General features: G+C 46.4%; 1 protein-coding gene across 1 annotated transcript in view; it reads left to right on the top strand.

The window, feature by feature from the left end:
* GLG1 (golgi glycoprotein 1) overlaps nucleotides 1–12398 on the top strand; it is a 120516-nt gene extending 108118 nt beyond the window's left edge. The window contains exons 21-26 of the mRNA XM_079799556.1: nucleotides 685–827; nucleotides 1018–1119; nucleotides 2046–2153; nucleotides 3930–4050; nucleotides 4632–4738; nucleotides 7342–12398. Of these exons, the coding sequence (XP_079655682.1) occupies nucleotides 685–827; nucleotides 1018–1119; nucleotides 2046–2153; nucleotides 3930–4050; nucleotides 4632–4738; nucleotides 7342–7509 (749 nt within the window). The 3' untranslated portion in view covers nucleotides 7510–12398. The remainder of the gene's footprint in view (nucleotides 1–684; nucleotides 828–1017; nucleotides 1120–2045; nucleotides 2154–3929; nucleotides 4051–4631; nucleotides 4739–7341) is intronic.
* Nucleotides 12399–14869: the final 2471 nt, after the last annotated feature.

The raw sequence follows: 14869 nt of genomic DNA, 5'->3' as shown, positions 1-14869 counted from the left end.
GCTTGGCTTTCCTGGCCCCGCACTTAATGGAACTGAGTGGGTGGGTCCATGCCTCATAAAACTGTAGGTGCTTTGTTGCTGGGGAATTTTCAGGGAGAGCTTGGATGTAAGCAAAAGGGCTTAATCCTCCCTTGAATAGTATCCAGGAGAACAGAATGAAAGCCATGGGAAAGAAGAGGCTGAAAAAATAGAAAACTGCCTCTGAAGGGCTTACAAAAGAAATCAGGGCTAGATTTCTTGAAAAGTCTAGAGATTTAATAAAACTTCATGCATGTGGCAGGTGAGTATATGGGTCATTTATTTTAGAGCAGAGAAATTTTATCTCTGAGTTACCTTGTAACTAAATGGCCAAGGTGAGGTGGATATTCTGTTCTCAGTATTTTCAAAACTAACTGTATGGGGGAGGTTGATGTCTGCTTGATCTCTGTGAGGACTGCTCAGAAGATCAGTCTCAGACTCTGAGCAGCTGCTGCCCCGTAGAAGGATTCAGGAATATCTGAATCCTTGTATATCTGACTAAAAACAAATAGTGAGAGCTCAGTGTATATACATTTATTGAATAAACACATCAATGGTTTATTTGTGGTCATTGATAGAATATGTCCCTTTTTGGAAGGTGGCTCTCTAAAAATTTGTGAATCCAGTTGGAATATTTTATCATGTTCTTAACACTTTCTGCTCTAGATTACCGCCTAAACCCTGTGTTAAGGAAAGCCTGTAAAGCCGACATTCCTAAATTCTGTCACGGTATCCTGACTAAGGCCAAGGAGGATTCGGAACTGGAAGGCCAAGTCATCTCTTGCCTCAAGCTGAGATATGCTGACCAGGTAGATTGGCCTCGGCTCTCCACAGAGGTGTGGTCATGGAGCCGCCTCTATTCCTGGCAGTTGTTCTCGAAGAAGGCCTCAGCTCTCTCCTACTGCCCCAGGACCTTTTGTATACCTTCCCAGGTCAGGGGCCAAGTAAAAAGCTGAAGTTGTCTAATAGCCTGACATGTTCTCCCTTTGTCACATGTAGCGCCTCTCTTCAGACTGCGAAGACCAGATCCGGATTATTATTCAGGAGTCTGCTCTAGATTATCGACTCGATCCTCAGCTCCAGCTGCACTGCTCAGATGAGGTAGGATTGGGGTATGAAGCTGGCTGTGAACAGAGCTGGTCAGAGAAGTTTTCATTGGAGAAAAGTTCTTTACTCCCTTTCCCTGAGCCCTGACTCCAGGGTTAGTAGAAGGGCCATCTTTTAGGCTCTCCATGGTCCAAGTTCCTGGTTCTCTGTAAGTCAGAATTAGTCCTGTCACTGTACACGGCTGATTCTGTAGTTCTCTATTAAACAGAAGCATTCTACTATTATATCTCTACATATAGTTTATTCTTCCCTTCTTCTACTTCTGATAGTGAACCCAGAACACCCCAAGACTTGGCAGGAAGATAGACATGCTCCTAGAATAGCTCTAAAGAAGTGTGGTCCTTGGAAATCATTTGACTTTCTAGCTAGAAAGGGCTGAGTGGAGAACTTTGTTCAACATATGTGAACTTGAGGGGGTCGTAGCTAAAAATACTTCGAACAAGCTTACTCAGAGCTGTCCAAAAAAGACTAAGTTTTTAGTCTGTGCTGCAGGCTATGTTTCCGGACCCCTCTGAGTGTGTGTGTGTGTGTGTGTGTGTGTGTGTGTGTGTTTGAGTTGTGAGTCTGGTTTGACCCTGAACCTCTGGAAATGTGAAGCATTTGCTTTTAGTGCTTTACTTGGCTGCATAATCTTCCTCCTGTGGATGAGGGAGTATCTTTGATTCTAGTCCTTGCGCAGTCCTGGGACAATCTGTCTCAGGTCTCAGGGTTGACGGCATGAGATATGCACATTGCTGGTTTTTGACTCTGTGCCAGTCCTTGTGAAGGAAAACGGAGCTTGGTATCTCATTCTGGAGGGAGGAGAAGGAGGAGGAATCTGAGTGGAGCTCTGGGCACATGTGTGGGAGGATCGGCACATTTCAGAGACGGAGGTTTCTGGTGAGAGTGGGGTGGCCTTGTGTTTTGTGTCTCCTGGACAGATCTCCAATCTGTGTGCCGAGGAAGCAGCAGCCCAGGAGCAGACGGGTCAAGTGGAGGAGTGCCTCAAAGTTAACCTGCTCAAAATCAAAACAGACATGTGCAAAAAGGTAACCGCCACCATCACGTCCCCCACTTGCTTTTCTCTCCTCTTCCCCTTTTTCCTTTGAATGCTGTATTCTGTACGTTTCAGTGGTAAAATCTAAACCTTCCTTCCCAGAATGCTATGCTGTTCTCTCTTACCAAACTTTAGTTTGATTCTTGACCATTAATGGCCTATAACTTAAATATTCTGTCACATGTACTAATTATTTGTGAATGTCTCATTTCCATGACTAGGCCATTGTTTAAAGGGCACTCTGAGTGGAATACCAAAGCAAAATGTCAATTCCAATATGTCAGTAAGTGCATTGCATTCACAAAAATCAATTAAACTAAAAATTTAATTCATTTCAGAAACAGCACATAAAAACAAATTTATCAAAATATGACTAAGCCTACAGTATATTACAAAATTGAAAATTTGACCTTCTTTTTAAAAAGCGTTATCTTTTTTAAAAAGTGTTTCAGTGGCCTAGCTGGTTTGGCCCAGTGGATAGAGTGTTGGCCTGTGGACTGAAGGGTCCCAGGCTCAATTCCAGTCAAGGGCACATGCCTGGGTTGTGGCCTCGATCCCCAGTGTGGGGGCATGCAGGAGGCAGCCGATCAATGATTCTCTTTCATCATTTATGTTTCTGTCTCTCTCTCCCTTCCTCTCTGAAAGCAACAAAAAAATATATTTTTTAAAAAGTGTTACAATGAAGTCATTGAGTCCATGTGAATATTGTTTGCAAATATTTTCAGGTACTAGAAATATTTCCAATTTCTTATGGTCTTAGTTCACTAATAGCTAAATGTATATATTTTCCTTTGTCATCAATTGGTCTCATCTAACTTTGAGGAGGACTTTTCGGCAATATTTGAGTTTTATAATTTGGTTTTTCTTTTTATTGTTGTTTTACAGGGACTACAGTCTTTATTGAGAGCAAACTAATTTTTATTTAACAAATCATTTCCAGCCTGTCTTTACCTCCTATAATTTCATCATATTAATTGGAGGGTTTGCAGAGTTGATTTCACTTCTATTATGTTTAAATGTCTCTTGTTCAAAACTTCTTTAAACTCAAATAAGAATTATTGTTGCAATAGCATTATGCTTTGTGAATTAATTTTTTCCTTTTGAGGATAATGGAGGTAAAGTGAAACATTTTGCAGACATCTACTTCTGTTTGGGAATTTTCGTATAGCATATTACTCTGATTTTCAGAATTCACATTTTCTGACTTCTTAAAGTAACAAAATAATTATTATATCAGTATGAATACTAGCATTTAGTATTTAATAATAATGTCAAAAATACAAATCTGATCTTACAATCTCCTGCTTTGTTTAGCAAATAGCTTTTCATTCACTAGGTAGGTCCCCAAGTATATTTGTTAAATTAAGTTTTGTTGGAGCTAAAATGCCCTGGCAGTGTGGCTTGATTGGGCATTGTCCTGTCCACCAGAAGGTGGTTGGTTCAATTCCCTGTCAGGGCATATGCCCAGGTTGCGAGCTTGACGCCTGGTAAGGGGTGTGCAGGAGGAAGCAGATTGATGTTACACTCTCACATTGATGTTTCTCTCTCTCCCTCTCTCTCAGAATCAATAAACTATTCTTTTTAAAAAATTGGATACTAAAAATCTGTACTCTTTGCATCATCACCACATTGCTGCCTGTCTCAGAGCAGGCTGTTGTTAACGCTCAGCTTTCTCTCCTTCACTTCTTTGTACCTGAAGTATTTGCAGACAGCAGATATGATGCATTGTCTCCATAAAAGCTGTCTCTGCAATGCTCTTCCCTTCCAGGAGGTGTTAAACATGCTGAAGGAAAGCAAAGCAGACATCTTTGTGGACCCAGTTCTTCATACAGCTTGTGCCCTGGACATCAAACACCACTGCGCAGCCATCACCCCTGGCCGCGGGCGTCGTAAGTCACTGTGTTCACGCTGACCCTGTCTGAATTGTCTTGGGAGGAGCGAAGACTCCCCCTGAGACATTAGTTTCAGCTACTCTGTTGTGTAGCTGCAGCTCAACCACAGACAACATCCTCTGGGAGCCTTTGTGGCAAAATGAACTTTGGAGTGACCCTGCAGTTTGAACTGACCTAGCTGCGAAAGCTGAGTTCGGGCAAGCATAAGTCAGGCCGCCATCATGGATCTCTTTCCCATCTTGTCCAGCTTCAGCTTCCTCAGTTTCCCCAGTGGCCACGTTAGGCTCAGTGCACACGTTTTCTGTGAGGTAGAACCTGGGCAGGTGGGGAGTTGTTTCTGTGCCATGTGTGCCCAATAAATATAGGAGAGATTTTAGGAGAGACTGGACGGTCCATGTTGGAATGAAATATCATTATTCTCCATGTGACATCTTGGGTCAAGTTTCCTAGAATAGATTTAACTTTGTTCATCCAACAGATCTGAAGTCTCTGGTGGTTAGATAGCCTTCCCCCTAACCTTACTGAAATCTCTCTGTTCTGTAGGGTTTCAGACTGTTCTTACCCCTTTCCTTCTACAGAAATGTCCTGCCTCATGGAGGCCCTGGAGGACAAGAGGGTGAGGTTACAACCAGAGTGCAAAAAACGCCTCAATGATCGGATTGAGATGTGGAGTTACGCAGCGAAGGTAATGACCAAGAGCATCTGCTGAAGTGGCCATCTGTGCTGTCAGTTTCCCAGTCTCTTCAAGGCACTTCACTGGTTTTCTGGTCTTTGTTGTGAGGCCGGCAGTAAGTGTATTAGAAAAATCTGTCAGTGTACCTTTGAGCCTCCTTCGCTGTTCATGAGCCTGGAACCGTCTTGCTTTGCATTGAGCTGTGTCTGCTAGGGTTTGCCAGGGCTGTTACTTTCTGCCCTCAGGGGCCCACAGTCCACCACTGAAAAGTGAGTCACCCAAAGGAAGGATGTGACTTAAGCCAACTGTGCAAGAGAAACTAGACATCATGCCCATGAGAAAGGAAAGATATCCAGCCACTCCTGCTGTAGCTTGTTTTTCTAATTTTGCACAGTCATTAGGAGCAAAATACGTATGTGAGACTGGCCCTCAGCTAGCCTGGAACACAGAGAGTCATAGGATGGAGAGAGAATTAGGACACTGGTGAAAGTGTATGGTACCCAGGTGGACTTGGGCCGGGGGGATTTTTCCTACAAAAACTCAGACTCTGAGAAGAATGATAACAGTTCTTCTCGTGTATACATTGCCTTGTAGTTCACAAATCACTTTGATGGATATATTACCTCATTTAAAACTTGAAACCTATGAGGTAAGTGGAATGATTATTCTCTCACTTTATGGTGGAGGAAACTGTGACTTCCTAAATTATGACTTGCCGAAGGCGAAAAAGTCAGGTTTCTAGATCCATGCTCTTTACATCTCCCTGTGCTGCGATAGACATTCCTTAGATTGAGAGAGAACACAGGACTCCTTGGCCAGTTCTTCCCGTCACCCATGTGCTTAAAGGTCAAGGGTAACAGGCAAGCGGGAAAGACCACAGAAAGTTTTCATACCTAGACATAAGGGACTATAACTGTCAAAATAACAAGGGATTAAGCACCCCTTACTCCTCCTCCCGAGGGAACAAAGTCAGCTTTGACGTCCTTGGTTAGCTGAGGCAGTAGAGATGAAGTTACCCTTTTCTTTCCTCGCTGGTTTCCACTTTTGAGCTGCTAAGAATTGCCACTGCTTGCTTTGGGTTGACAAGTGTTGGTGCTCAGATTGCATTAATCCGAAGCCTCCTGCTCTATTTTGTGTACGTGGGCTGAGCATAGAAGCAGCCCAGACATCTCTGGGCCAGCCCTTTCAGGCACCCAGCTAAGGTGAGACTCAAAAGCACAGGTTTGTGTGTGCCTGGGGAGCCTTCCGGTTCTGATTCTGCCATAGCAGCTCCTGGAGAGGCGCATGTGAGAAAGCAGTGAGGAAAACTGAGGGTGGAGATGGGTTACATGGTAATGTCCACAATGAGGAAGTCGGGAAGTATAGTCAGTCCCTGTCCATCATGTTTGCATGTTACTTTTGATGTAGGGGAGTGCTTATGATATAATAACGAGTGCAAACAAGTCAAGGTAAAGAATTAGCATATAACATAATTTGAATTGTTTTTTAAAAGGCAGCAGATATGATGAATAAAATGAATCAGAATACATAAGAACCTGTGACCTTTTGCAAGTCACTAAACCACCTCCTAGTCCTTGGGTCTCTGGGTCTCCATCTGTAATATGGGATAATAAAACCCACTTGTGAGCCCTGACCGGTTTGGCTCAGCCTGTGGACTGAAGGGTCCCAGGTTTGATTCTAGTCAAGGGCATGTACCTTGGTTGCAGGCACATCCCCAGTAGGGGGTGTGCAGGAGGCAGCTGATCGAGGTTTCTCTCTCATCGATGTTCCTAACTCACTATCCTTCTCCCTTCCTTTCTGTAAAAAGTCAACAAAATATTTTTTTAAAAAAAACAAAACCCACTTGTGAGGTGATGTGAGGGCTGTTTATAAACATGTTGAGCCCTTTCCAAGGCCCAGCATATCGCCCAGTCCTCAGTGGGGCTGTTATTTTGTTGGGGGTAGTGATTGCTGAGATGAGACGGGGTACCCCTCTTTGGATTTGGCTGTATTTTCTAATATTTTTTTTGTTTTATTTTCTTAACAGTTTCTTTATTTTTAAATTGAATTTATTGGGGTGACATTGGTTCACAAAACCATACAAATTTCAAGTGTTCAACTCAAAACATCACCTGCACACTGCGTCGTACACCCATTCCCAAAGTAGTGCTTCTTTCTGTCCCATTTATCCCCCCTCTATCCACCTCCACCTGCTCCCACCTCCCTTTCCCTCTGGCTATTACCACACTGTTGTCTGTGTCTGTGTGTTATATATATGTGTTTTTTTGCTTAATCACTCCACCTTCTTTCATCCAGTTCCCCAGCCCTCTGTTTCTATTTTGTTCGTCAGTTTATTTTGTTCATTAGAGTCCACATATAAGTGAGATCATATGGTATTTGTGTTACTCTGACTGGCTTATTTCACTTACATAATAATCTCCAGGTCCATCTAACCTTACATAGTAGATACATATAATATTATGATCAGAAAAAAGAGTTGTAGCTCTTGTCCCTTGCCCTTGCTCCTCAAAAGAAATGACATAAAGTAAACTAGGAATCAAGGTAGGGCAAGTTAGAGCTAGCACCACCCAGCCCTGTTCTCTCTCAGAGGGTGATGCTGTCATATATTATTACAGGTGGCCCCCGCGGATGGCTTCTCTGACCTCGCCATGCAAGTGATGACATCCCCCTCAAAGAACTACATTCTCTCCGTGATCAGTGGGAGCATCTGTATATTATTCCTGATTGGCCTGATGTGTGGACGTATCACTAAACGAGTGACACGAGAGCTCAAGGACAGGTAGAGCCACCTTGACCACCAAAGGAACTACGTGTCCAGTACCTAGTTTGTACAGCCCTCCTGTATAGCGTACCCACTCACCTCGTTCTTCTCAGAGGTGCCACCAACAAACACCCGTGTTAGAGCAGCAGCAGGTACCACTGCGTTGTCCCATCTCAGACTTCACCCGTGTCATGGTGTCCCTCCTCCTGACCATCTGTGCAGCATCAGCCGCTGGCCGCTTTGGTTATCGCCGTTGTTGGCAGACTTAGGTTTACCTGTAGACAAGTCTCTCTCATACCAGTGGAACCACAGGTACTTCCAGAACCAACTCATCTGACCTGCAACTCAAATGATTTCTTTAAAAAAACAAAAAAAACAAAAAAAACACCAAAAAAAAGGAAAGAAATTTTTAAAGAAAGGAAAAAATGTATATAGTAACACACCTCCTCCAAGCTTGATTTGGGCAATGGGTTCTTCCTTCTGTGTGACTGTGTATAATGAAGACAGGACGTTAAAGGGGAAACACACCACCCAATATGCTACAACTGGGATGTTTTGCTCATTTCTCAAAAGCACCTTTGGGCCATGTCAGGGCCATGGACTTCACCAAGTGGTGGGAAACCACTAACCAGCCAACTTCGGATCCTGTTTTCTTCTGCTGAAACAGTGATGCCTTCCAGTTTCCACCCTAACAGAGCCACTTCTGGTCAAGACCCCATGGCCCTACGTATTCCTACGATCTCCTCGCCTCAGTGAAGTAAAGCAGGAGCCTCCCTAGGCCAAAGGCAAATGGATTGGGGGGAAGATCAAAACTCTGTGATGCTGATCTGCACTGAGAGGCTGGACCTGGGTCCCCTGACAGCAGAATCCCAGTGCCCTCCCTCCGCCAGGCTAGTGCAGGACTCGGTTGCCTGGGACTGGCCCTGCTGGGGCAGCAGGTGCTCCAGAAGTCCTGCCCGGAAGCAGCGCATGCGGGGACGGGGCTCGGGGCAGGAAGGAGGAGCCAGGGCTTGGTTCACTTTGCTTTATTTTTCAGGCAACATTGCAGATCAGGACAATGGCTTAGAAAGATGTAGCATGGTCTCAGGTGTGACTGCAGTCCAGCCTGACCTTTTTGCAGGCTCTGAGCCACCTTCCTAGACAGCTCCTTTATGCCTCTACCTGGAGAGGGCGTGGAAAGTTCTTACGTTAAAAGATGGGAGACTTTCTCCATTCTTTTTCCTTTCTGTCCGTTTGCTGCATACACCCACGGTAGAAGGCATTGGCGAAAGGTTGTACTTTGGTGATTCGTCAGTCTTTTCAGAATCTGAGCTTAATGGGAGCAATATTCCTGGCCATCCTCCCTCGCCCCGTAGTGTGGAGGTGACAGGTTGGAGTGTTCAGAGGGAGGATGCAGGCATCATGGTTCTACCCAGCACGGCTTGGCTTGACTCGGGGCATGGAGTCACAGTGACTGCCTCAGAGGGCGGCGTGTACAGTAGGAGATATATTTATATAATATATATTTTATTAACCTGTTAGACGTCCACAAAGTGTTATAAATCATGTGCCTAAAACTGTCTGCATAGACCATGGCGCCCTTCCCCCCGCCCCCTTGGCCACCGTCCATGTGTGCCGGGGACCTACACATTCGTCTCCCCTGAGATATGTTCAGTACAGAGTGGTCATTTTATGGGTCAGTTGGTCCACATTGCGCCTGGTCTGACCTGACTGACGTCTATTTGATACTGTGGTGTTCTTTTTCTTTCATTTCTCCTTGCGACCTTTCCTGGAGGCAGTGGGTTCCAGAAGCTAGCTGTGTATCGCCCCTGCCTAGGCTAAGACAAGTCACTGAGGGAGCCACTCAGCTGCTTGGTTCCTTCAGTCCTGCTCTTAGGTCTTCCTGATGCTCAGCAACTGAGACTCTTCAGTCTCATAAAACTTGAAACTCTTGGAATCTGAGCAACACCCCTACCACCTCCACTGTTGGACCAAATTGAGCTGGCCCAAACCCTTTCCCCAGGGGTTCCCACTTGGGTGGTGGAGGTTGCTGAGGCTTGGGATCGAGAAGTAGGGGTGTCCTCTAAATGCAGGCCCCCCCTGACATGTCTGATGTTGTTTACAGGATGGGATTAATGTTCACCATTTGGAGGGGCTGGTACCATTCTCATCTCTGCAGTCTCCCTCCCTATACATGTAAAACATCTCCATAATTTAATGCCTGGATATTTCTGTTCTTTCTGAGCTGAGATGATCTCCTTCATGGTCTACAGCAGATCTGGAAGTCTGAGGAGTTTGATTCTTGAAACTTTTGTTGCCTTTAGAGATGGTCAGAATAGAAGGGATATTCTGCCTCTGTCCGCAATGGCTTGTAAGAAAGCATTCCCCCGGCCTCCTGGAACAGTCTGAGATGCCGGGCGGATTTCCACGCTCAGCACCACCTGATCCTGCAGCCCTCTGTATCTATTCTGCACTGCACTTGGTGTCACAGAACAGATATACAGGCACCTCTGATTGTCGGCCTCCTGTCAGTAGTTAGTAAGTAAATCAGCTAGTCTAGAATTAGTCAAGAAGAAGGAACCATGGCCCTAGTGGAGGAGCTGATGACAGACCTTGGCATTTATCTCTTCTGATGTCCAGCCCATGAACAATAACATAAGGAGCAGGTGGGGGTTTGGCCAAGGCCAAGGCTCCTGGCAGCTGTTGAAAATTACAGTAGCCAGATAACTCTCCTGGCCTTACTAGCTCACTCCAGTGTCTCAGGGACTCATACCTAGTGTGCTCCACGATATTCCAGAGACACCAGGAGGGCAGCCTCTGGGCTGGAGGCACTGCGTACAGGCGGAAATCAGAAATCTGGGCAAAATGTCAAGAACAAGACGAATGCTCCCTGTACTGGAGCGTCTCCCGCAGAGGGTGGTCCAGGAGGAGACTGTACCTGGTGCCCCCTGGCCCTGTACTATTCCTGCTGACCCAAGAGAAGCCTGCTAGCAAGGTGCGCCGAGATGGGAGTCCTCACAAAGGCTCCAGGTCTCTGCCTTCCCAGGATGCCCTCTGCCAACACTCCCAGCCCCAGTGCTGTGGGTCCAGTCAGCTCATTCGGAGCCTGTGCATCCTTAGAAGCCAGGGCAGTTCTAGTGTTTAGTGAGCAGGTACTGACTTCATTGCCAGCCTTCAGCCATCTCACATCCTGCACTTTTCTCGGGGACAGAGCAGTGCTGTTGGCAGGGGGAGAGAGAGAGCTGCTTTCCTGGAGGATGTGACAGAACATTCCTGAGATCCCATTTCTCCCCATATCCCGAGGTCACATAATAGAAGGGTGGATGTTCTGGCCTCACGGTCAGGTCAGGTCGTAGCATCCATTTACAGCTCTGTCAGCTATGTGCTGACTTGCCTACCTTTTCCCAAGGGAAGAGTCACTCATATGAGTGTGACTTCTGGAACTGTCGCCCATCCTCCCTGCCCCTAGGCTGTGGGACTACTTCTAGCCCCAAGTCCCCACGACAGTGATTCACCAGGGAGGGTAGATTGCTTCCTGGGCCTCCTTTCTTAGCTGACCTCTAAGTCGCTCTGAGAAAAGGCCTTCACTTCCCATTTCTTCCTCTCCCTCACATGTAACTTACACTAAGTAAGCAGATGTGGAGAAGGAAGCTAGAATAGGTACCCCTGGAAGCAAGCCAGCCCAGTCGGACACATTCAACCTAAATTTTGGCCATAGAACCAAAAGAAGAATATGGCTTTTGAAGGATGTTTATTTTGGTATGTTTGTATTTCAGGTTCTTGTAAATTGGAAAAACCTCAAGGATCCCTTTTCTATCTCTCACCGTGTGTGCAGCACCAAAGCAGTTTTGTAAAATGCAGCACTCCAGTGCCCTGGCTTTCCGGGACACTCCTCCCTCCGCACTGGTCTTTGGCTCCCCTGGGCCTGGGCCTGGGCTGGAGCGGACGTTCGGGCCTGCCTCGCGGGCTCTCGTTTGTCTGGTTGGCTGCCCCTCTAACCGCACTGCTCGTAGTCCTCGTCTCCACTCGGCAGCCGAGAATCACATGTTAGGGCAACCAAGTCAGCAGATAAGTCATGACTCTTCAGTGACCGGTTCCCCCAAGCCCGTGGTCGGCAAACTGCGGCTCCCGAGCCACATGCGGCTCTTTGGCCCCTTGAGTGTGGCTCTTAAGCCAGCTTCGGAGTACCCTAATTAAGTTAATAACAATGTACCTACCTATATAGTTTAAGTTTAAAAAATTTGGCTCTCAAAAGAAATTTCAATCGTTGTACTGTTGATATTTGGCTCTGTTGACCAATGAGTTTGCCGACCACTGCCCCAAGCCATCCAGTGAGGGACTGTTTGCATCTGGAGCACAAAGGTGGATGGTCTGCTCGGGCTGGTGGTGTCAGGATCCTGACGGTGGTTTCCTCCCCTCCCTTTCCCAAAATCCATTGCGTCGCACAGGTAGGGATGTTGGGATACATGCAGTAGAGAACTCTGCCTGGGCAAGGAGAAAATTCAGATAGTGCCTCTATATTCTGTTTTTGCCTTCCCCCAACGTAGAATTAACACCTGGACCCAGAGCCCAGCAGGCCCTATGGCAGACATGCTGGGGGGCTGAGGTCAGACTGCAGTGCCCTGGACGGAGCGGCTCCTCCCAACAGTGCTCCCAGGTCAGTCCGAGCAGGAAAACAGACTGTGCAGCACATGCTGTATGAGATCTTAGGCCTTTAACTTTTTTTTTTTTTAAGAAAGAAAGAAAAGTAAAATGAACAAGCCTCTTTTGTAAATGGTTTTCCTTTCTATGTATAAAATCCCCGCGGTTCCTTGTTTTTACATGTTCTTGCTGTGTAATTTTGAGATGTTACTGAGATTCTGAACATAATGTGCATTTTTTTTCCTGTACAGATAAAATGGGAGAATTTAATAAAGAGTTTGCAGGTTTTTACTTGTTAAATCTTCTCTGTGGTGACTGGGAAGACTCTCCAACCACCTGCTCCACTTGTCGAAGCCTATGGAGCCATGAGCACCAACTGTGAACTTGTCACTGATGCTCACAGACCTTACTGTTAGGTTTTAGTATTCGTGGTTAAGTCAAGCAGAGTAAGACCATGGGATGTTTAGAGGAGAGATGGAAGGCAGATCTGGGTTTTTCTGACTCTCAGGCTGATGTGTTCAGAATTATTCATCCTACTGATGTGTTTAAGCCGTAGCCTGAGGCTCCTTCCTGGGAAGGGCACCTGCCTGGACCCTCTCCTTACAGATACGGCACATGGATGCCGCCTGGCCTAGTGGCCGCCTTCCAGGTGAGGTCCAGAGCTGGGCCGCCCTTGTTTCCTGTGCCCTGCCCAGTTTTGGGGTGAGTGACCTCTGTGTCATCCTTGCTAGGCCTTTTCTTTGACCTCTTCATTCAGCAAAGCTGATTTGCATCTGAGTGTTTTAAAAGTAATAGCTTAATGAATTTGCACAGTAGCAAAGATTTCTTAAAGTCGTAATGGCTATACTGGGATTTGAGTAACGGGATGTTCCGTGAGAAAGGAATGGGTGACCTGGGACGCAAGGTTTCTTCTTGGAACTTCCAATCCATTTCGGCAGCTGTCAGTGAGGAGGTGGTGGGCCTGGGGATGAGTGGAGGCCGGGAGAAGGTGAAGAGTGGAAGAAAGGAGTCCCAGCTGCAGATCGATAGTCCTCCCTGTAGGGAGCCCCGAATGGGAGCAGCCTAGTACCCGGTGCTCTTCAGTGTCCTAGAGAAGTGCCTGCTTTGCTGTAAGTGTGGGAATTGAGATGCAGGGTTCAGGCTCTCTGTCCCAGGCCCCACAAGGGAGAAGGCGCACCTGGCCCAGCTGCCCTCGGCCCCTCAGAGAGATGCTCCGCGGCGCTAGGGAACATGCTGCCAGCGGAAGCCTCAGCGTCTCAGGACCAGCCACCCGACCCCAAACGTTGCATGTTTCATTTTTCTGGTAGAAGATGCTTGAGCTCCTGCCCTGCCAGCAGTCCACTCTTCAGAGCCCTCCTTCTCTTCTTCCCCGTCGCTACCAACCAAAGCTTCCTCCAAGGGGCTCCACCATCGACTCCTTTCTTCCCAAGCCCTCTGCCACCTGCCCCACTGCAGTCCTACTCACCAGGGGCCCTCAGACTCCCTGATAGGGCAAATGGGTCCCTTCCCAAAGATATACAGGCCTGAAAACACGGCACAGTAGTAGGTGCCCTCATCAGCAGGGCTGGCATTGCCCACAGTAATGTATGTGGCATTCTGGGCCGGGTCTATGCCAGGAAGCAGGGTTCACACCCAAACCATAGTCGGGGGAGCCCTTTCTCACTGACTCGGCCAGAAACTGGCCCATTAGTTGCTGATACCAAGACAAGACGTGGGCCCTGGCAGCGCCGCCCTGCACCACACACGAGATCTGCGGGTTCCCTCCACTCATCACGGAAGGCTGAGGCTGGAGGCACCTGAAGGGGCGGAGAGAATAGTGACCACTCGAAATTACTCATGGTCATTTATGAATCATTTACTCTCAGCTCAGACGAGTGTGAGGGCTTTCTAGAGAACCACTTGGCAATACCTGTGAAAATTGTAATTCATTCTACCCACTGATCTAGCAATTCTATTTTCATAAATTTAATCTATAAAAATAATTGAACTCACGTATATTGGCATGCCTACAGGGTTATTATAATAATCTTTATAGTAATGAGAAACTAAACTATAAATAGAGCAGAGGTTAAATTTTAAAGTGTGACACCCATATCATGCAATACTATGCAGCCCCCCAAAATGAAAGTGTAGGACTTTCTTTTCCGGGTAGAATGGAGTATTTTGTAGCTGAAAGATTCTCCCAGTGAGAACTAGAAAAGCTAGTGAAAGGTGATTTTTATGGTTTAAGGGAGTTGCAGAAGCAACAGTAACCCACGGAAGTGAAGATTGTAGAGAGGCTGGTGCAGCTACTGTGGAAAACAGTATGGAGTTTGCTTAAAAAATTAAGTATGGAACTGCCATTTGGCCCAGTGGTCCAACTTCTAGGAATATATCCTAAGAAGCCCGAAACACTCATCAGAAAGAATATATGCACCCCTATGTTCATAGCAGTTTACAGTAGCTAAGATCTGGAAACAGCCTAAGTGCTCATCAGCAGATGAGTGGATAAAAAAACAACTGTGGTACCTTTACACAATGGAATACTACTTGACAATAAAAACAAAGAACTCTTACCATTTGCCACAGCATGGATGGGCCTGGAGTGTATTATGCTGAGCGAAATAAGCCAGTCGGAGAAAGGTAAGTATCACATGGTTTCACTTATATGCGGAATCTAATGAACCAAATAAACTGATGGTCAAAAATAGACCCAGAGACATAGAAGCATGAACAGACTGTTGAACCTCACAGGGAAGGTGGGGAGGGTGGGTGGGAAGAGA

Source organism: Cnephaeus nilssonii (genome assembly GCF_951640355.1).
Source record: "Cnephaeus nilssonii genome assembly, chromosome: 20".
Classification (NCBI taxonomy): Eukaryota; Metazoa; Chordata; class Mammalia; order Chiroptera; family Vespertilionidae; genus Cnephaeus; species Cnephaeus nilssonii.
The sequence above is the reverse complement of the archived record's forward strand: the minus strand, read 5'-3'. Positions and strand labels throughout refer to the sequence as shown.